Source organism: Pseudopipra pipra, chromosome 4 (genome assembly GCF_036250125.1).
Source record: "Pseudopipra pipra isolate bDixPip1 chromosome 4, bDixPip1.hap1, whole genome shotgun sequence".
Taxonomy (NCBI): domain Eukaryota; kingdom Metazoa; phylum Chordata; class Aves; order Passeriformes; family Pipridae; genus Pseudopipra; species Pseudopipra pipra.
In genome coordinates, this window is record NC_087552.1 from 28,534,193 (window position 1) to 28,555,627 (window position 21,435).

General features: G+C 53.7%; 1 protein-coding gene across 5 annotated transcripts; it reads right to left on the minus strand.

The window, feature by feature from the left end:
• Positions 1–269: 269 nt before the first annotated feature.
• PITX2 (paired like homeodomain 2) lies at positions 270–15,773 on the minus strand. Of its 5 annotated transcripts, none has more exons than XM_064652106.1 (5): positions 14,442–14,527; positions 12,109–12,164; positions 4,359–4,628; positions 3,418–3,623; positions 270–1,575 (listed from the first exon to the last, which is right to left on the minus strand). In XM_064652106.1, the coding sequence occupies exons 2-5, from the start codon at positions 12,152–12,154 to the stop codon at positions 1,012–1,014; spliced, it is 1,086 nt and encodes a 361-aa protein (XP_064508176.1). In that variant the 5' UTR covers positions 12,155–12,164; positions 14,442–14,527; the 3' UTR covers positions 270–1,011. The 5 variants fall into 5 exon arrangements, with proteins under 5 accessions (XP_064508176.1, XP_064508177.1, XP_064508178.1 ...); XM_064652107.1 differs by lacking the exon at positions 14,442–14,527 and adding an exon at positions 13,980–14,049; XM_064652108.1 differs by lacking the exons at positions 4,359–4,628; positions 14,442–14,527 and adding an exon at positions 15,756–15,773.
• Positions 15,774–21,435: the final 5,662 nt, after the last annotated feature.

Sequence of the window (21,435 nt, forward strand, 5' to 3'; positions counted from 1 at the left end):
AACGATGTCAAATAATCCATTTTCTCAGGGCTGCGCAAGGGAATAAAAGGATCCATAGGGTCCAAGCCCCGAGTTTCTCTAGTATGCAACGTTGGCAAGAGGGATATTTTTTTGTGTGTGGAACAAAAAATGCCAGCATTTATTTACATTGCAAAAGTACTGCCACGAGTTTTCAGAGAAGGAGATCCAGTATCAACGATCAGTCAATCACTGCAGACTAGTTACCACTGCACAGCTTGGCTCAGTAAATAAAAAAATCCAGACAGAAGTGTATGCTGTATATTTTACTCCCATGAAATAAAACACATTTTTTTCATGTTTGCTGAAAAGTAAAACAATAATATTGTACGAAATGTTATACACAGGGCATGTTTTACATTGCAATATCAGAAACATCATTGCATCCACCAGAGGTACTATTCTAAAACTGATATTCACACAATTTTTTTAATAATTATATGTTAGAAACATACAGTGTCGCATTTAGTATATACATTCCCTTGCTTGCAAGCGAAAAAATCCTAATCGCTTCTGTGTAACATGCTTTATTTTAAAGCCTAACCTTTTAAAAACACTGTTGTGATATTACTAACAACTGCTTTTATAAAATTAATTTGACATTTCGATATATATACATCCTTTCAGTCATTTTTATGTTAACAATGCTAAACTTAAAAAATAACAAGCTTATAGTAACATTAAAATGTCATATCATATCCAGTCAAACATTTGTCCATATATATATATATATGTCCTTGTAACTGTTGAAATACTCTTAGTGAAAGAAAGATCTCAGAATCTGTAGGAGGTCCTTTGAAAACAAAGGAACTATCTTATTTCAGTGGTTTCCTCTTTTTTTCCTCTCTTTCTCTGTCTCTTCCTCTCTCTCTGACTCTGTCTGATTTTTCTTCCTTTCTCTTTCTCTCTAGTGCCCATTACTTTCTAGTGAAATTCTCAGTCTCTGCGGGAAATGGGAAGGGATTCCCATGCAGTGTTTCCTACTTGAATGTTTCACACGGGTCTGTCCACCGCGTACTGGCAAGCACTCAGGTTGGAAGCGGGGTTCTGCACACTGGCATAGCCAAAACTGGAGTGCTGCTTGGCTTTAAGTCTCAGACTCGCCAAGCTCGAGTTACATGTGTCCCTATAAACATACGGAGGCGTTGGAGGAGCATAAGGACAGGCTGGCGTTGGCACTGCAGAATTCAGGGAGGGATTGCTCAAGTTGTTCAAGTTATTCAGGCTGTTGAGGCTGGAGCCAGGGACCCCGGTGACTGCAGAGGGTACCATGCTTGAAGACATGCTCATGGAGGAGATGGAGTTTGGAGGGGAGAACATGCTCTGAGAAGACAGAGGGTTGACATTCATGGAGTTGAAGAAAGGAAAGCTTTTGGTGGAGAGGGAAGCGGAGGTCAGGCCCTTAGCCGCCCAGTTGTTGTACGAGTAGCCAGGGTACATGTCATCATAGGGCTGCATGAGGCCGTTAAACTGTGGACCAAAGCCGTTTTTGCATAGCTCGGCTTGCTGGTTCCTTTCTCTCTTTCTCCATTTGGCTCTGCGGTTCTTGAACCAAACCTTTGGAAAGGGGGGAGAGGAAGGGAGGGAGATGTGAGAGGCGAGTTAGTCAGGAACCACTATAACCACCTTTGCAGGTTCTCGGGGCAACAGCCGAGCATGTTCGTATCTAAGTTATATATAAAAATGTGTACGAACATATATATATACACATCCATATATAGATTCGCCTTCTCCGCTGTGGAGCCCCGCGCTGGGCTAGGGCAGCGATGTGCTGCCGGGACCGCCGAGCACCCCCGAGGCCACCCGGGTTTAGCAAGGTAGATTCGTGGCCGCGTCATTCCACCCTCGTCCACCCCCACCCTTCCATTCCCCACCCCCAGTCCCCTGTTCCCCCCCCCGCCCTGTAGCCCCCCCGCATAATTTGTGATGCTCTAGTTCACGCCACAGAGGCCAACGCTTCCTTCTTATTCTCTCTCTTCCCTCTCCCCCCCTACCCCGCCCCTTCATTTCTCTCTTTTTTTCCCCCTTCTCCCTTGGCTTTTTCCTCCCTGAAGCCATCCAGGGGAAATACAAAAGTGCAAAAGCGAGGGCAAAGCTCCTGGAAATCCGCGTAATATTTAAGGCAGTGGTACAGGGAAGGAGGGGGAAGCCAGCAACTAATAAATCCTTGCTGCAGTTTGCTAAAGCTACAAGTTCCTCCTGCGTGAAAGCTTCCAGTGCCGAAAACTACTTTCTAAACAAACTCGTTCGACTGCCTTTGGCGGGAGGGAGGGGAGAAGGGGGGGGAGAAAAGAAAAAGGAATTTAAAAAAAGGAAAAAGAAAAAAAAAATCGCCATTTAACAACGTGCTAAACGAGATCTAAGGGACCCTCCCCGCAGACAATGGGGAAAACGTCCCCTTTCCCAATCCACATCTGAGTGTCTGACCCGTCGGGCAGCCGCCAGCAGCAGCCTCACCGTGTGTATTGAAACCACCCCGACCTCGGGGTGTTTGTGGTAACCCCCACCCTAGTCGAGCAGGGCGGGAGCTGGCCGTACACCACGGGGTCGGGCCCGGTCTGGAGGCATCGCGCAGACCGAAACAAAAACTCCCGCAAAAGCCGCGTTGCGACCGACAGCGCTCCGTGCAGGACACCGACCCGGCCGCGTCCCGCTCCCGCCGTGGGGCTGCCCCGTCGCCAACACCTCCAGCTCGGGGCAGAGAGCCGGCCCCACTCGCTGCTGACCCCAGTTCTCACTGTCTCGCTTTCCTCAGTCGACATCAGGGAAAGGATTTATGTGGGATTTCCGAAAATCTGAAGGTTCGGCCCATTTACAGGCTTCTTTTTGCATGCGCGTGTTGGGGTTTGTTGTTTTTCTTTTTTTCCCCCAGCGCGGCGTTTGCAGGCGAGCAGGATCCGGCCGCGGCATCTCTGCAGCGCCGCGATGGTCCCATAAATCTCAGAGGGGGGGAAAGGGCGGAGAGAGACGCTCGTCGAATTGTGAAACCAAAAGAAATAGAAAATGCAAGGAAGGGCACGTTTGGGAGTGCCTCGGAGTGAAGCAAAAGCTCTTGTGTATTTTACATCTTTTTCTCATTAGAGAGAGCGCAGGTTGCAGCCTGTTCCAAGTTGCTTTCTTAGCTAATGTTTTCATTAGCTTTTCGATCAAAAGGAGCGGGACGCATCGCACGGTGAAGGCGAAACGTGCAGCAAACCATATTTCGGAGACACAGAGAAGGATCCCAATCTGTCTCGCTCTGACAGCAATGTCCTGCTCTGCCCTGCTTTTGTGCAAAGGCTCAGAAGTTTACATACAAGCCAAAATCGAAAGCAGCTGCAAACATTTCAGCCCTCCTTCCCTTTTCCCACCCTCCCTGACCCCCGCTGCTCCGAGCTGGAGTGCTGTGTTGGGACTTACCCTAACCCTGGCCTCGGTAAGGTTGGTCCAAACGGCGATCTCCTCCCGGGTGGACATGTCCGGGTAGCGATTCCGCTGGAAGGTGGCCTCCAGCTCCTGCAACTGCTGGCTGGTGAAGTGAGTCCGTTGCCGTCGCTGCCTCTTCTTTTTGGAGGGGTCCTCGGGCCCCGCATCCTCGTTCTTGCTCTGTTGACTCTTATCTTTCTCTGGGGGGGAGGGGGAACAAAAAAAAAAACAAGGCGAAAAACGAGGGCGCCTCAGCCTCCTCAGCCTCCTCGCCAGCGGCTGGGGAAGGGCTTGTCCCCAGCACTGCTGTATCCCGCAGATTGCCCCGAACGCGACTCGGCGCTCTAATGATTAACCAACGCCGGCCTCCCGCCGCCGCGGCCCCTCCGCGCCCGCGGGCACTCACGAGCGGCTCCTCCCGGTGGAACCGCCGCCGCCGAGACAGCGGGACTGAGCCGCCTCTCCGTAGGCAAGCGTTCCACCTATCTGCATCCACACTATTCTCCCATCTGTATACATTATTTGCCTATCTGCACCAGTATTATTCACCTGCCTGTATTAGTATTATTTGCCCGCCTATAACAATATTCTTTGTCCGTATATATCCATATCCTTTGTCCATCTGTATCCATATTACTCGCCCATCAATTCCCACATTATTTGCCAGTCTGTATCCATACGGTTCTCCCACCGGTATACGTGCTATTCGTCTACCCTTACACATGTCATTGTCTCTCCTATAGTCGGCACACAGATACCGCACGCGAAAAACCACGAAACGTATCTCGGCGCGGGTGCGGGGCGCTCCCGGGCAGAGGGGCGGCGGCGCATCGCGGTCCGCAGGGCTGCCGGGGCCGCCTGCCCGACCGGGTCGAAGCAGGACAGGGCGGCGGGGCGCCCTTCGGCTGGGGTCTCTGCCGCTCGCCCCCTCTTACCTGCGGCCTCGGGGCTGGAGGTGTCGGAGATGGTGTGCACCTCCAGCCGGTGCTTGGCGGACTCCAGGGAGGAGCGCCCCTGCCCCGGCGCCAGCGCCGTCGCCATGGCCAGCGCGGGCTGATGGTGGTGGCAAGATGATGAAGAGGAGGAGGAGGAGGAGGAGGAAGGTGAGGAGGAGCACAGCTTATTCCCGGCTCCCAGGCGCTCCAGGTTTAACGGGTCCTTCATGCAGTTCATCGGCAGAAGGACGCCGAAGTCTACGTGCGCGCCTGGGGGGTCGATAGGAGAAGGTATGCGTGTGTCTGTAGGTGTCGGTACGTGTAGGAGCGTCCGCGAGGCGCCCCCTCCGCGGGCGCGGAGCAGCCCCGCGGCTGCGGGGGGTCAGGGTTGCCAGACGGGGAGCCGCGGCGGGGCGGGCGACGTTCGACTAGCGCCCAGGTGGCACGGCGAGCCTCGGAGCCCCCGCCGCCCGGGGGGCCGCGGCGGCGGCGACAGGCGAGAGGGCGAGTCCGGTCCTGTAAGAGCCGTCACGGCGACACGGCTGCTCCCCGGCCGGCAGCCCCCGGCCCGCCGCGGGTCTCCGCGGGGCGGGGGCGGCGAGGCGCGGCAGCGCTCCGCGGGGCGCTCCTCTCCGCTGCCCGCGCATGGACCCGCGCCGCGGCCGGCCCCGCACAGCATCAGCTCAGCCGCTTCCCTCTTGGCCTGACATCTTAAACCGGCGGCGGCCTTCCCCGCGCCGCACGTCACCCACCCCGCCCCGCACCGCCCCCGCACCGCCCCTCCACCGCCCGCCCCGCCCCGCCCGCGCCCCGCCCCGCCCGCGCGGCCCTGCGCGCCCCGCACCACCCCCCGCGCTCTCCCGGCGATGGGCACACCCACCCCCCATCTCAAAACCCCCGCCCTGTTTGCCCCGCGGGTGGTACCCGCGCCCGGAGAGCCCGGCCTCCGGCCGCCCCTCACGGGGCACCCCGTCGGGGCGGTCCGTGCACGTCCGTTCCGCGCCCCGCCGCACTCGCGGACCCGCGGGGGTAAGGAGTGGAACGCTCAGCACTGGCAGAGGAGCTGCAGCAGGAGGAAGAAAGCGGGGAAGCCCCGAGCCCGATTCCCTTCTTATGGAGAGGGTGGAAAATAAACGGGACGGGGACGCCGCCGGTTAGACGGTGGATCTTGGGCTGATGACAGCAATAACTAAACATAAGCAACAAAAACTTCCCCTCGCTCGCGTTCTGGTCTTCCTCTGCCCGCACGGAAGACAGAGAACACGGGGGGGAAATCTCCTCCTTGGCTTTGCCGTTCCCGCCCCTTCCCTGCAACCGGCTCCCAAAAGCTAGCTCCCAAGGAGGCTTTTCCACCCTGGTTTTACAACTTACCCGCGTAGTTACCCGCGGGATGATTCCTCCCTCTCGACGTGGATCCGCAGGGACCGTCCCGCGCCCCCGCAGTAGTCCCCGAACCCACGCCCACGCAAGCCGTTCACAGAGTTCGGCCAAGTCCCACACAGGGCCGGGAGCCGGCACACAACCTTCTCATACCCCTCTCCGAGACTTGGGGGCAGGATTTGACCCCTCGTCCGGGCAGCGGCAGTAGAGGACGGGCTGTGCTGTCCCGCCGTTCCCGCTTACAGGGCCGCTTCATAGCGCAGGGGCGAGGCTGCTGTGGACCTGGGTCTCGCAGGAGGAAGGAGGAGCGGGGCTATTTCACGCGCGTCTAAGGCGGTGGTAGGTTGCCCTCCAGTGCTGGCCAGTTCCTCCTGGGGCAGAGGAGTCTGTCCCCGAGCCCTAGCCCGCAAAGCCGACACTGCCCCGGGAGAGTCGTGGCTGTGGCAGGGATAGGAGCCCGAAGGAGCCCAGGCGCGGGAAATGCAGGTTTGAGTCTCTATCTTCAATTTGTCTGGCCGGTCACTGGTATCGAAAAGTTACAGAAAGCTTCCCTTTGATGTAGCCCTTTACACCCACATCCCAAAGCCCAAACTTTTCTGTGTCCCGTTCACGTCCCGTTTGCCACACCCCACCCCCGCCTCCCCGCAAGGGTCTTCCTTAGTCGCTGATTCTTGTTCAAGGTATGTATCATCCATTGCAATCTTAGTTATCGCTAAATTATACATATTACTTTCGCAGCCTGTTAGTAAAGAAGGTTAAATTAATTTACATTCTGCTCATTATCTGGTGTTTAAATGACGTGTTTTTATCCCTGAGATTTGGCAAAGAATCTCTTTCCTCAGACCCCACAGCGTTTCGATGGAGACAATGCTCTTACATTTGTAGTGGATTTTAATCTGATAAGACTCTAATTTGCTTAAGTCTTTTAAATAGGGGGTTTAAAATGATTCTAGCCGTTTTCTTATTGAATTTCCGCTAATTCCCCGAAGATCATAAAGTATATGTGTAAAGTAAATATTTCCTCCCTTTGCACCGGCAGTAGATGACCTATAACTAAGTCAATATGAATCCAGCTCCATTCTGCACATTTTGTTTACCAATCTTATCCCAGATTCTTCTTAACCTCTCGCTGCCTCCGTGGTCCCGCACCCAGAATCCCGCCCTCTAGCATTTGCCCACGGCGGGGCTGTGCCAAGACCGCGGGCAGGGGGCTGCCACGGCCTCGGCCTCGCTGCGAGGGGCACTTGGGAGGGGGCGCTGCCCTTCTCCAGCCCCCAAATCGGAGTTCCAACAAGTCTACAAAGCCCTGGGGAGGGGGAGCCAGAGGGAGAAGGGATACATTGGTATCTCCTCCCATCTTTTTTTTTTTTGCGTTTCCAAACGGGGCAACGCAACCCTGTCGCAGATGACACCCATCACCACTTTTCTTTTTTTTTTACATTGATTTATTTTTAGTCATTCGGGGGCAATGCTGGCTTCTTCCGTCGCGGCTCGAAACGAAAAGCCCCTCCCGCCTGCTCGGATCAGAATGCTTGTTACGCGCTTTGTGTCCTCGCAGGGCGCAGCCCCTGTATCCGTCCGCGGTAGCCCTCTCTGTCCTGGGACAGCTGGCATGAGCAAGCGGTTCCTGGCGCGCTTCCCCAGGGAACGAGGAGAGTAGGAGCAGGGCCCGGCCACTGCGCCACCCTCCCACACCCTCCCTAGCACCAGCCTCGCGTCTCCTAGACCCGGGCGGGACAGACCCTCCCGCCGTCCCCGCGCCCCTAAAAGCGGGGCACAGCACTGGCCCGGGCCCTGGTAGCCCAAAGAGAGAGGCTGTCGGCATTTCCTAACGTGCCTTTGATTAAAACTCCCCCACCCTAGGCAGGAGGGGAGCTACCACACAGCATTAGTTGTCATGGTGACCATAAATCACGTAAATCCAAAAATACCCACCTATAATCTGAGATGAAGCTTTTATTTCCCAAGTGAAATAATATTTTAAAAGCTGTCAGCCAACCGAAAAACAACCTAATTGTAGTCACCCAGGTAATATATTAGCGGTAAAGGTTTCAATTAAAATGTCAAGTGTTTTTAAATTTTTTTCTTCATTTTTTTTTCTGCTAGAAACTCCCATCACCTCTCCGGTTCGGGTCCTGCCCGCAAAGCAGTCTCACCCGCCTACCGACTGTCCGCGCCTGCTGCGTGTAGCTACCACCACCGAAAAAACTCCAAACAATTGGGGGAATTCTTCCCTTCCCCTTTCGCGCGGCGCTGCAGCGCCCGTCGGGGACGCGCGCCTGTGGGCTGGAGGGCATCCGCCCGCTGCCAAAAATGGAGAATCGGGGCTGCTCCCCACTCCACTCCACCTTCTTTTTAATTTCGTGGAGTTTTGACGGTGGGGGGGATTGTTTTTTGGTTTAGGTGATGGGTTTTTTTTGGTTGGTTGTTTGTGTTTGGGGTTTTTTTGGTGGTTTTTTTTTTTTTTTGGTGGCTTTTTTTTGGCTTTTTTTTCCCCCCTCTGAGGTGTTTTTTGACCTCACGCTGCCATCGGCAGAGCTGGCGACCCAGGATGCCCGGTGCCGGTCCCGGTGCGGTAGATTCGGGAGCGGGGCCGGGAGCTGAGAAGCTCGGTTGGGGGTGCTGCAGGGTGGCCAGACCTACTGCGGGTATTTAGTTTCCCACTTTTCCTTTATCTTCTCACGAGAACTTTGTTTTTAGGCGTAATAGTCCCCTAAATGGATAAATTGGTTCTTATGTAGAGTCTCCAGCTAGTCCTGTTGTCTTTTACCTTTGGCTTGTTGTCTTTCGCCTATCTCGGATTACCGGGTATTCTCCTCGATGAAGAGCCATTAATTACCCATTCAGTCAATATTAGGAAGACTACAGAGCTTTTTACATAGGATTAAGAAGACATCAGATTGTTCCGTTAGTATATTCCTACTCACGAATAAGCTTTCGTTATACATTTAGTTTTCCCTGGAGTGAGGCTAACAACTGCTGCATATATTATTCTCAGACGACAACCAGGGAGAGAAAAAATTCTATAACCGAAACGCAATAAATAACTTCTAATTTGCGCTTGGCGGGGGGTGCGGGACAGGGAGCTCACCTTCCGCGGCGCCGCACAGGGGCAGCGCACCCGTGGAGTGCCTGTGCCCTGGCTAGGGGACATTCCTGCTCCACGGCGCGGGTCACAATTCCGGGGACAAATTTGGCCACGCTTTGTGAGGAGGAGGGTGAAGCTCGGCTCTGCCTGGCGGCCCACAGGCGGCAGCGACGCCCCGCTCCGGCTCCGCCTCGGCCCCCCCGCCCTGGCTCCCTCCCGCGGAGGCAGAGGCTGCGCGCCCACCTCGTCCCGAGGCTCAAAAAAGGCACCGGGGACCTTTGCTTTGCACGCTGCCGTGCCTTTAGCCGGCCTGGACGGAAAGCTGAATCAGCATTAGGTTTTAAGTTTTTGTTTTTGAGAAAGAAATGTTCAGTTACAAAAGACTCAGACCAATTTTTTTTTTCTTTTTTGAGCGAGAGAGTTGAAACAATCGATTTGTGATGCTGAGTGACGATATAGGGCGGAAGGTAATTTCAACGTTTTATGCTGGAGGCTGCTGTTTCAGCAATACCTAGATTATCGATTAGAGGGAAGGATTCTTAAGTAGAATTCACAGAGCTAACAAATTGCATAGATTATATATATATATATATATATATATATACATGTACACACAAATATCTTAAGCATCCTTTCACCCTGTATAAAAATTATTCGAACAAACCCACTAACAAGCATTTACGTGTGCTGTGGGGCTGCCGAAGCATGTGCTGAAGTTTTCCTAATTTTGTGGGACTGGTCACGCAGCAGCAATTTTCCCGTCTCTCTGGAGAAACCTGACACCCGCCAGACTGCGTTTGACACTCAAGGCTGCGATAATATTTTCATACTTTCCCATTTTCCTTTCCTCGGCGTGGCCACGGACTCGTTTTTTCTGGAATAACCCTCCCTCCCTGCGCCCCATTCCCCACGGGAACTGGGCATGCCAGTGTCGTTTTGGAGGGTCTCCTACTGAATTTCGTTTCCTCCTTTCGCAGAAGTATCGATTTGACCAAACAGTCTTATGTTTTGCTATTATTGCCAGTGGTTCTAGTTAGCGATTATTCTCCTCCTGGCCACCGACGGTGCCTAACTCACGAAATTACCTGACTGCCCTCGTAGTTTCAAGAGCTGAACTGTGACGGTGTGTGTGGGGGTGTCCCCAGTCGCCAATACTCCCTTCCCCAACTCCCACCCAGCCATCCCCAAAGATTAGACCATTTGCGAAGTCAATCCCATAAAGCATGGCATACTGACGGCCAGGTAAGATAAAAATCAACGAGCACCGCGCCGTTTTAAGCAAATCAAAGCCAAGACTCAACAAAATCCTCCAGTATCACGAGAAAACTCTCATGATTTCTACTCTTTACAGCAAGTCTCACGAGCAGCCCTGGGCGTCTCGGGACTTGCCATTTTTCGTTGCACAGAGGCAGGGGCTGCGGCTGCACGTAAGTATTGTCCCCACGTCTGCAGCGATATATTTCCATATCTGCAACGATATATCTGTATCCGTGGTCGTCGCGCTTCCCTTCCCCGTAAAAGGGAATGGTTTAATGATCAGGCAACTCCGCGTTGCTTCTTGGACTCGGACGTATATTTTAATTAACGGCATTAAAGGTGTTTAGATAGCAATTTCCCCTGCAGCCCGGCGAGTCAAAAACAGACCGTTTGGTACGGTAACGAGGCAGGAAATTTTGCGTGTACTACAATAATCCAGGTTCATAATTGATGTTTAAGAAAATAACCATTTGTTTCTCGGCAGAGGAAGTAAAAGTTACCGTGTCAGGGAACATATGTGGATATTACTTTTATAAATACTTAGTCGAATAAAGCTGACTTGGAAGGGCTCATAAATTTATTATATCAGAAAGGTCCCCACTTTCCCATTAGATCGTGCTAAGGGCTTTGATTAAGACCACCTGTTCATCGGGAGGAAAAGGCAGGGGAGGGTAAAAAGGCCTTTCTTATTTGCAAACCATATATAAAGCAATGTCACCCTTCCTTTCCACATTATTTGACACTTATTACTGGCCGAGGGGAAAAGTGTCATACCCTGGTAAAGCATATTTGTGCACAATCGAATACCGTGTATGTTTCCGGGATTAAAAATTATCGGCTCGTAATGCCTTCTCGTTTGGATTTACCCCGGATTTTGTTCGCTAACCTTCCTTTAGTCTAAGCATTTCTTTTTCTAGGGGTTTTGATGTCCAGCTAACAAATCCTGTTTAAAGTCTCCTGGGGAGAGTGGACTCGGGAAAGGGATGTGGCCTCTCCTGAAATCACTGGATGTTATTTGAGAAATAGCGAGCTGTTTGGCCAAACAGGGTTAATACAGTATTCTTACAAGGAAGTGTTTAACCACGGGACCAGGAATACGTGCATTATTAATTCACTCTAGTTTCCTGTATTATTAATTCAGGTTAATGTATTTTATTTAAACAAAATTACGTTTATCTTGGATTAAACAGTCTCTCAAAATACAGAGCGCTTGTTTTCTTCTTTGTAATATGTTTGCATTGCTGTTTTTCTTTACCACCCCTCGGGCTCGCCTATCAGACCCCCTGAAGCGGGCAGGGGAAGAGCAGGCAGGAACTCTCTCTGCCTGTAGACGGGGCGCTGTGGGGGTGCCTACCTCTGAGAGCAGGAGAGGGCTGACGGCTTGTTTACGGGTGAGGGGGTGAGTGGTGTCAAAAAATAGAAAATAAATATAAATACAAGAGCGACGCTGCGGGTGTCTGAACGGCGCACTGACACCGATACTTTTTTGGGGGGAGGCGCTGGCGGCGAGGGCTGGTGCGCTGCTGCGGCCGCGGGGGTGCGCGCACTCCCTTTCCCTTTCCCCTTCCCCTTCTTCCCTGTCCCGCGGGCGCGCAGCTCCAGGCGCAAGCGGCGCCCGGCGGGCAGCAGAGGGCGCGCTGGCGCCGCGCAGGCGGTCCCGGCGCGGGGCTGCCCCCGCCGCCCCGCAGCGCGCCCCGCGGAGCGGCGCGGAGGGGCCGCCGCGCCCCGCCGGTGCCGGGGGGCGGCCGCCCGGAGACCGCGCTGCCGGCGGGCTCCTTGTGGCCCTCCGGCTCCTCCGTCCCTCTTACTGATGTCCACCTCCTTGGGAAAAAGACACTCGACGGCGGCGGGCTGCACCCCTGGGCACGGGGACACGGGGCGGGGGGGGACAGGGGAGAGGTGTGTGGGTGGTCAGCGCCCGACGCTTCCCCGGGGGCGGCTCCGCCTGGCTCCACACCCGCGCACCGCTCCGCACGGCAGCGGGGCCGCTGTGCCTCCGGCCCGACGGGCGATAGTGTCTCTTACCTAGCTGAACACAGGCGGAGACAAGTTTGCGGCAGTTGGACTCCATTACCCGATATCTGAAAAAGATGAAGGCACCGGAGTTTTAAAACGATTATTTTGGAATTGAAAAGTACATGCAAAAAAACCGAAACGCCGCCGCCTCAGGAGTAAGTCTCAACGATGGGGGCTGGAACAAGCACTTTTCTCCAGAGATACGCTCAATGTCCCCTCTCCCTGCCTCAGCCTCGGGTCCCCCCCGACTTACACCACGGGACAGGCGCAAACACCCGTGGCGGTTTCCCAGCCCGTTGGACCGCTCGGCCTCCCTCTATCCCTCGGTACTTGGGGACGAGGAGGAGAGTCCCCTGACCTCGTGGCCGTACGCGGGACACCCCGGCCCCGGTCGCAGGGGAGGTGTAGGGCAGCGGGTACCAGCAGCCGCTACCCCACCACGGCGGAAGTTGCGCGGCAGCGGCTGCGCCTCCGCGCTCCCCGGCCGCCACTGCCGCCTCCTTGTCTGAGACGTCAGGCAGTAAAATCACAGGATTAGTGCCTGATTGAGATGTCTGTTCGTGATATATTACAAAATTCATTATCACAGCTCTCTACTAACTCGATATGAAGTAACACAGATGGGATTTTATTAGTCCAGGCTTCAAATGTTTACTTATGATAATTTCGGGGGAAATTTGCATGTCACCATCATTTCGGTAATCTTTCTTCTTCTTCATCGCTTCTTTTTTAATGTCTGGACCGGGCGCATTATTAGCTGGTGCTTAGAAATGCGGTAGCCTGGAACCGAGGCACGTTTGGGATGAGCAGTGCCAGCCGCAGCACTCGCCGTGCAGGGCCCCGTGGCCCCGACCCTGCCACCCTCTGCCGGGCAGGCGGGATAAGGCCGTGGAAAAAGGGAAGGAAAGGCAGGGGGGAAAAAAAGGAAAAAAAAAAAAAAAGAAAAAGTAAAAAGAGGGGGAAATGGGAAGGTGCGGTTATCGAGACTCCTCGGGGTCATGTCGTGACATGGCGGTTTATATTCCAAGCTGAAGGACGCCAGAGAGGAACTCCCTCCAGCAGCCGGGCCTAGCATACGAGCAGTGCCTAAATTAATCGAGAAGGCAATCGAGAGAACCTTAAGTCTTTGCCGATGGTCCTTATTTCGACATAGGTCTCTGTCAAGATCAGTCCTGCGTGACAAATTCAGCTGCCCTCCCCCGCGGCCTGCCTCTATGACTGATTTATCTCACGAGCGGAGACACACGGCTCCCCCAACACACACGCACTGCCACGGAGGGGAAGTTTTTCCTCTCTACTCAAGTGCCGGTCTCCTCCGAGAAAAGTGCCTTTTCCTTGCTCTCAGTTGCCCGTATTTCTCCTTCCTTTTCTCCTCTCCGTATCCTCTTTTAATTTTTGTTGCAAGGCACATCGCAGTACGGGGCCAAGGGGAGTGAGAAGCGTTTCCCCCTATTGTCTCCAGCCCGGCGACTCAAACGAAAGCAACTCCACTTGCTTTTCCATTTCCATTTCTCTGAGCACTTAGAATTAAATATCTCTGCACCTCCACGCACCCACAGCCCCAGAAAACACACCAGCTGTGCGACCTCCCCTTTCTCCGCGGCCGGGCCCGCTCAGCAGCAACCTGCTCGGAGCAACTGCAGGGCACAGACAGGAAAGCACTGTCAAACTACATTATTATTTTTACCCTTATTGGTATTTATCACTATTCTTTCGGGAGAAAAAAAAAATCCACCATCCCCCAGAAATAACGAGAGTCGCCTGGTAAGGATCTCAGCACCGCCCGAAATACTGTGGTCCGTGATTTTGGCGGGAGGCTTTTCGGCAGAGGTCCGCGGCCGCTGGCTCTCAAACGAAAGGGGGTTCCGTGCGGGGCCTACCCTTTCCCGGTGCCCGCAGGGCAGCCGTGCCCCGTCGTCCTCCCGCGGGGCGTACTGTGGGGTCCCGACCACAGACCCTGCAGCCGGCGCGGCAGACCCGCCGCATCGCTTTTGGGAGGCCTGAGCGCGGGCCGGCGCCGCTGCCGCCCCCCGCCCGGGTGCGCGGCTCCGCGGCGGGAAGGCGCTGCCTGCGCGGCCGCTTCCCCGGCGCCCGCCCCACCGAGGGAGGCGGGGACCGGCACTGCAGACAAGCAACGCGGGGGCAGCGCTTGTTCCCCTCGCTGACAGCCCCGCGGGACGGGCCGCAGCCGCTCGGAAGGACATCAGAGACTCAGGTCCACGGGACCCCGTCCAGCCGGCCCACGGCCCCGCCGCCCGTCCCGGGGTGGGCAGAACCGGGACCGGCGGGGTCCGCAGCCCCGCTCCTGTCCCGCCGACACCTCCCGCGCCTACCGCACTCACCGAGGCCGGTCGCGCTGTCCGCCCCGCTGCTCTCGCTGCTGGTGCCTGTGCTGGAGGGGGCGGCGGGGCCGCGCCGGGCTCCTGCGCTGGCTGCGGGGCCGCGGAGCCGCCGCTGGCTCCCTCCTTCCCCGGCCCTCCCGCGCCCCCGCCCCGCCCCGCCCGCCTCCCCGGGCCCTGACGTCACGCAGGCTCCGCCGAGCGCTCCCCGCCGCCGTAGGGCCGGGCCGGGCCGGGCAGCTCCGCGGCTCTCCGCGGGCACGGGCTCAGCGGCGGCGGTGGCAGCCCCCGGCCGCCGAGGGGACAGGGGGCAGGACGGAGGACAAAAGTCGGCGGCGGCACCGCGGCGCCGGGATAGGTAGCCAGAGGAAAACCGAGGTGAGCGAGGACGGCCGTGGCCTCTCCGCGCCCGCGTAGGGCGCGCCCCGCTCCGCCCGGCGGGGGAGGGGGGACACAAGTAACTGTGGCCGAAGTTTCCCGGGCCGGGCTGGCGGCTGTCCTTGCACCAGGTGTGAAGAGGGATCGTCAACCTATTGGGAGAGGTCTCGCTTTCCTTTTTTAACCCACTATTTTTTTTCCAATTTTTTTTTACTCTTTTTTTTTTTTTTTTTTTTTTTTTTTTTTTTTTTTTTTTATATATATATATATTCGGAGTGCTCTTGTTCGTGCCCGTATCGGTAGCGCAGTGCTGGGGTAGCCGAAATCCTACCGTGCCTCTCTGTTGCTCGCCCTGCATCATCTATTCACGATAGCGAGAAAACGCTACAATCTCTCCCCTTTCCCCAAACGACACCGAACTGGCTCGAAGGGGAAATTTGTTTTCGATTTTGCGGTGTTTTCCGTGTTTAAGAAAATATCGAAGTCGGATTTCTTTATTCGTATCAAACTAAAGCGACTAAATCTCGCAGTATTTCCGCGGTTTTGTTTATAGAGGAACCACGCGAAAATAAAATAGGCACTTTCCTTACTCGGAGGCTACACCTGATCTCTTTGTGGCTATTTTTAAGTTATTTCAGCCTGGAGTGAATTTTAGTTATTTATAGTTGTGGGCAGGGGAATAGGCAATTATTGCTGGAGGGAAAAGCGAACTCTTGGAAGAGGCCAAGTTTTCCACGGGTCGTTAAGTCAGCGGCTCCTGCGGAAATCCAGATGCACCCGGCAGTACCACCGCTCCCCGGCGTGCTCAGAAAAGCCCTTTGAATGCGACGCCGCAGCGGCTGCCGCGCCAAGCGGAGGGGGTGGCTTCCTCTCGCAAGAAATTAAATCATGTGGGAAAATCTAGGGAGAAATAAATTAATTAATTGATTCCTTGGCTACCTGCGTTTTTGTCCCTGGGAGCGCTCTGCCAGGTGAAATCCAATTTCTCCTCGCATCCGAAGAAAGAGCGGGGGTGAGAGGGACTCCCAGCTCCCACCTCTCAGTTGTGTCTACCCGGGAAAAGCAAACTGTTTGCGCCGGTGTGCATCTTCCCCACATGCCCAGCCCCGTTGTGTTTTGGGCAGGGAAGGCAAGGCAGGCTGGGGCGCCCGCCTTGGCAGCGCGGCCGGGGAGCGGGACCGCCCGCGGCTCATAGCCCGCCTCCGCGCCGGGCGGCAGCGGGCTCCGTCCGCGCCGGAGCGGCTAAAGTGAGCAGCTGGTGGGAAATGCAAATGGCTCCTGGAGAAACATAAGATACTGGATGATTTTCATTCCCTCCTCGAGTGTGTGGAAGGAGCTGGACATACGTTTCACGCTCCTAATCCTTCTTTTACATTTTTAGTCATACTCCTATTAAACAACTAATTAATGCCTAGAATCACCAGGGAATACATTAGACATGCTGCCGTGGAAGAGGGGTTCCAGGGTGTCTGGAAACTGTGGAGCCGACTTAATACGCGGATTTCAATTTTTTTTTCCCCTTCTGTCAAAGCAATAAATGTAATAATAGATTCCAGGGCAAGGAAAGGCCGCGGCGGCTGCATTAATAGTCTATCTCCCCCCTTCCGCCAGCGCAGTGACAACAGCTTTAAACCTCCCGAGGAGGCTCGGTAGCCCTTCCTCGGCTGGCTGAGGAGCGAGTGGCAGGGGGCTCGCAGCTGACCCGTGGCCCGGCTGGGACGCGAGGAGCTGTGAGAAGAGCTCTCCGTCCCGGCCCCCGGCAGGCACGCCGGCTTTCCGAACCACTTGGAAGGAGGGTCGGGGTTATTCGTCGCCCTGACGGACAGAAAAGCTGCTTTATTAAAAGCTTATCGCGACTATCCGTTTGCAGGCACCTGGCGCAGCCAGCGGTGCTCCCGATGGCGGCGGGAGCCGCGGGGCTTCTCACTAGGTGATCCCGGGTCACAGCGTGGGTGAGGAGAAGGAGGGCCCGGGCTGCTTCCCCGCTGCCGGCCGGGGAGGGTTTTGCCCAGGGACGGGGGAAGAGAAAAAACCGACAAAAAATCCTCAAAGCGTATGTAGCGATGACCCAATGCAGAGCCCAGCCGTGTTCCGGGCAGCCCTCAGCGTCTGGCACAGGCCGCCAGCGTTGGGGGACCGGCGGAAACGGGAGTTATCCTGCAAAGTGCGCGGTGGGGCAATTCACGATCATTTACTTTCTTCATTCCCGGATTATGATCTCAGCCCTCGCAAGCAAACCCTCTCGTCTCCCCCCAGCTTCTCCTCCCACCTCTCTGAGCTCCTTATCTGTCAGCAAACGAGTATGTAAATACCTATAGCTGGCTATGTTTAACACACTCAAACATTATTGATTTGTTGGGCTGCTCGAATATTTTCTTCCTGTCCAGATCTGGTTTCAAATTGCTCATTCAGGCGGTTCGTCCCCGATGCTACAATACAGTAATTGTTAAAAAAAAATAAGCATTTCAAACGGGCCATTTGATTTGCATATAAATTAAAATTATTATGCCTCGCGAATTCCAGTGTTTTATAATCATTTAGAAATTAGCGCTTAACCACTTGATCTGAAAGAAAATATAAATGTCTGTATTGATTTACTAATGAATTGCCTAATTAAAACGTCCCGAGTACATCGTTCGTTAGGAAGATTGTTAATCGGGACATACTAGGTGTAGGGATGACGGTGCGAAACGGAGCGAAGCGCTCTCTGTTAACACAGAATAACATAAGCTTCACACAGTGATTCCCATATTTATTTTCCTTTGCTTTGATTCCTTACCCCTTTTCTATTACTTTTTTAAAATTTTCTGTCTCTCTTTCTCTGTCTCTTTCTTTCTCTCTCTCCCTCTTTCTCTTTTTAATTTATTTTTAAAGGAAATAAAAAGAAGAAGCAGCGCAAATATCTGTCGCTTTGCTCCGAGTCTGCGGTCGCCGCTCCCCGGGCGGGTGGGATGCTCGCGGCCGGGGCCGCTCTCGGCTCCCACCTTCCCGGCACCGACCGGCTTCTGGGAGCAGGGAAGCGCAGCCAGAGCCGGCGAAGCCCGTCCTGCCAAAGAGATGCTAACAGGGCACTTACCTTCGTCATGAGACTAGGGATAAAAAGGTAGCTCTTCTTAGGAGAGGCAGTGCAAAGGAATGCGAGAAGTGCAGGGGGAAAAAAAAAAAAAAGAAAGAAAGAAAGAGGGAAAAAAAAGACCGGCGGTGCGAAAATCTGTAGCCTCGGGGGCTAGCCAGCAACCCCTTTCATTTCAAGCACTTATTGATTTGCTGTTGTCATCTTTGGCGACGCAGAAGGACACTTGAAAGAATTTCTGATGGGGCTCTGATCTGAGATACGAGGTGACCTGACCGGGCTCTCACCAAATTCTTAATTACCACATCAACTGCCTTAAAAATAAAATAAAATAAAATTTAAAAAAAAAAAAAAAAAAGGAGGGAGGGGGAAGATGGGAAGGTTAGGGGGGCAAGAAAAGGGGAGGGAGCGGGAATATTTAACAGCAACAGAGTTTGCTTATCCGAACTTTTTTAACCACTCAGAAACTCTCCTACCACTGTAACCGCAGCCCCGCATCTAGACCCCTCCATCCCCGCACGCCCAAGCCTCCGCTCCCCGCAGTCCCGAGCTTTCGGTCCCCCGGCGCAGCGACCCGGCGAGCCCGCGGGCGTGGAGCAGCCTCAGGGGCCAGCGCCGTGAAACCACGCTCCCGCCCGGCGGCCAAGTCTGAGCCGAAGCCCCTCGAAGCCCCCCTTTCCTTCACCCGGACCGAAAGCAATTCTGGGGAGCAGCCCTCCGCGGGTCGGTGAGACGAGCCTGGGAGGGGAGTTGCTAAAGAAAACGCTTCAAATGCAGCAGATCTCAGAGGAGAAGGGGAAGGAGGTCAGGACAAGGGGTGTGTGTGTGTGCATGTGCGTGTGTTACACTCGGCCAGACATGCAAGCCTGTGACTTGTCTGCAGCCAGCTGTTTGTGTGTCATCAAAACTAGATGTATACACGTTGAGCAGGGGAACCAAAAGGAAAATTCAGATGATGAAATCAACATGAAAGACGTATTGTCGAAGGCACTGAAAGGCAAATAGTGTTTGGTGTTGCTTGTACACAGGCATACAATGCTGACAGATGACAGCAGTGCACTTGGCTGAAGAGAAATACACTGCCTTTGTCCCACATGGTGTGCACACACATGCACATTCCTTCTTCCTGCTCTGGCTTCTGTTTCTGCAGGACAAAGCAAACCCCATCTTTTATAAACATCATCTTCCCCACCACACTTTTTTCTTTCTCGTTTTTTTTTTTACACGCATACACCACCCCTCCCATGTGTAGTTGCTCTTTATTTTAGTATCAGAAAGCTGAGGGATAGGATTAGCAGTTATTTTGGCATCTCTTATTCTGTCCGCCTCCCAGCAGTGGCTGGATCCAGGCTGTGAAAGCTCAGCAGGCTTTCACTTAGTATTTTGTACCCTTGTTATCTTTGAAGGGGCATTCTCCTTTCCAAGTAAATGCCAGTTCTACCAGATCACATCTCCCCATAAAGCAGGGCTGATGATGTCCCTCTTTTCTGTGTGTGCCATCCCTTTCCTATTTCCAGTGGGTCAGCTGCTCAGCTATGGCAACCAGGACTGTCTAGTTATACCTGAGTCCTATACCCTCTGTTGAGCCTCAGTTCCTCACAAGTCTGTTTTGTAGGGTGGCACCACCTATCAATGTGGATTAGACAGCCTAGCATTCATTTTCAAGCCTCATTGTATGGCTTCAGTCATTTGTGACAGAACTTTTCCACCCACAGCTTGCTCACATCCCATGTCCAGTACAGTATACTTAACATGTCTATCTTCTCCCTACATGTCTGACACTTTGCAAAACTGTCATTGAACTTCCTTCTCAGAAGTGTCATGTTGTAGCAGAGGGAATGAATGAAACCACCCCTTGTTATCTTACAGGAGCTGGAATCAAATTCGGAAGATTAGGAGTTTAGTAGAGAAATCCTAGAAGAGGAGCCGCTTGGAGGTTTTTTGACACAGCTCTCTATGTTGTTTTGGAAACCTTTTCCAAAGCTTATGGAAACCCAGGATCTTTGTGTAGCTGCCTAATTCGTTTTCATTCATACTTGGTAAAATTAGACCTTCTGGTAAATGCTGCAGGTGTAGGCTGAAGGGGATGTCACATTTTTCAAAAAACAGGTACTGCAGCACAACAGTGCTGCCAGTGTTAGTGTGTCACAGCCTCCCTGCCACTTTCATCTGGAAAGCAGGCAAGGTGTCACACCTCCTGTCCGTCACAGCATGGAGGGACCCACCCCTCATGCCATGACTACTGGCAGTGTTTGCGCTCACCCTCTTCAGGGAGCCTCTGTCATGCTCATCAAGCGACTGCTTCTCCCGTGTCTCACTTGCCTTTGTTGCTGCCAGTCCATTCCTCAAGCTCCAAAATGCTCCACTTAAGGTGCATGGTCTCTGGCTGTGGCCTTTGAATGTTTCTGAAGGAGAAAGGGGAGAAATGTTGACCCTAATTTATCTGTATATTGTGGGTTTTGTTACAAAACAGTACTTTTTCTTACTTTGGGCACGACGTAGTTGTGGTGAAGATTATTGAAGTAGATGAGGTAAACATGCATTATTACTTGGGCTTTCCTCTCCTCTCACACATAATTTCATGGTCATTTGGTGTGATGACTTACAACTGATCCATTCCTGGGTTTTGGTATCTTTGCTGAACTGGAAAGGTAGATGAACACTGAAAGTATCTGCCTGTGTCTGATCTCATATCATTCCTTACAGCAAACCATTCTATCTCCTTTCTGCTTTCTCTGGGCTGTCGCTGCCCTGGTGCAAGTCATCCATGGCTGTGGTCCCTCGGGGCACTTGCTCCCCCCTCACCATGGATGCCCCTGGAGCATATTTTCCATCCTGGCTGCCAGGTTTTTTTGGTAAGAATATTTGGGAAGGTGTGTTGAGCGTGCTTTGAAGTTCTGATGTCACATTTTGTGATGTAACAGTCAGGTTATGGCTCGTGGCATGACTGTCGCACTACCTGGCTTTTGGAGCTGGCTTGAGCAGGCCCACGGCCCTGGAGGCTCATGGTTGCCACTACTGTGCCTCCTGGTCCATCGCTGGGACATGTGCACACCCATCCAGGACTGCAGGGTATCACAACCCCCCATCCCTGCTAACAGTGGGGTGGGGAGAAGGAGGGGAAAATTCTGCCTAGTACAGGGAAGCCCCACTCCTGTGTTGGAAGGGACACCTGCCGCTGCCTTCCTCTATGGTGTGAGGAGATGGGATATGACCAGAGTCAAGACAGGGTTCAGTGCCCAAGGAGCTGGCTGAAAGCAAGGGAAACAGAGCTTAATAGCAGCCCAGCTGTTTAGTTGGGACAGCCTGGTAGCCCCTGTGGCAGGGAGGGAATGCTCCAGCCCCAATCTCCCAGACCCACTGGGAAGGCCTTGCTGCCCTGGCTCCAGCCCCTTGGCAGCACTCCCACCAACCCACAGCGGCTGCTGGAATGGCTGGTCAGGCCATGTCCCAGCCTTTGGAAAGTCTCCATGCTTTAGAAAGGTTAAAGTATTAAGCGGCATTTGGGGAAATCGCTCAAGGAAGGGCAAAGACGGCAACACCCGG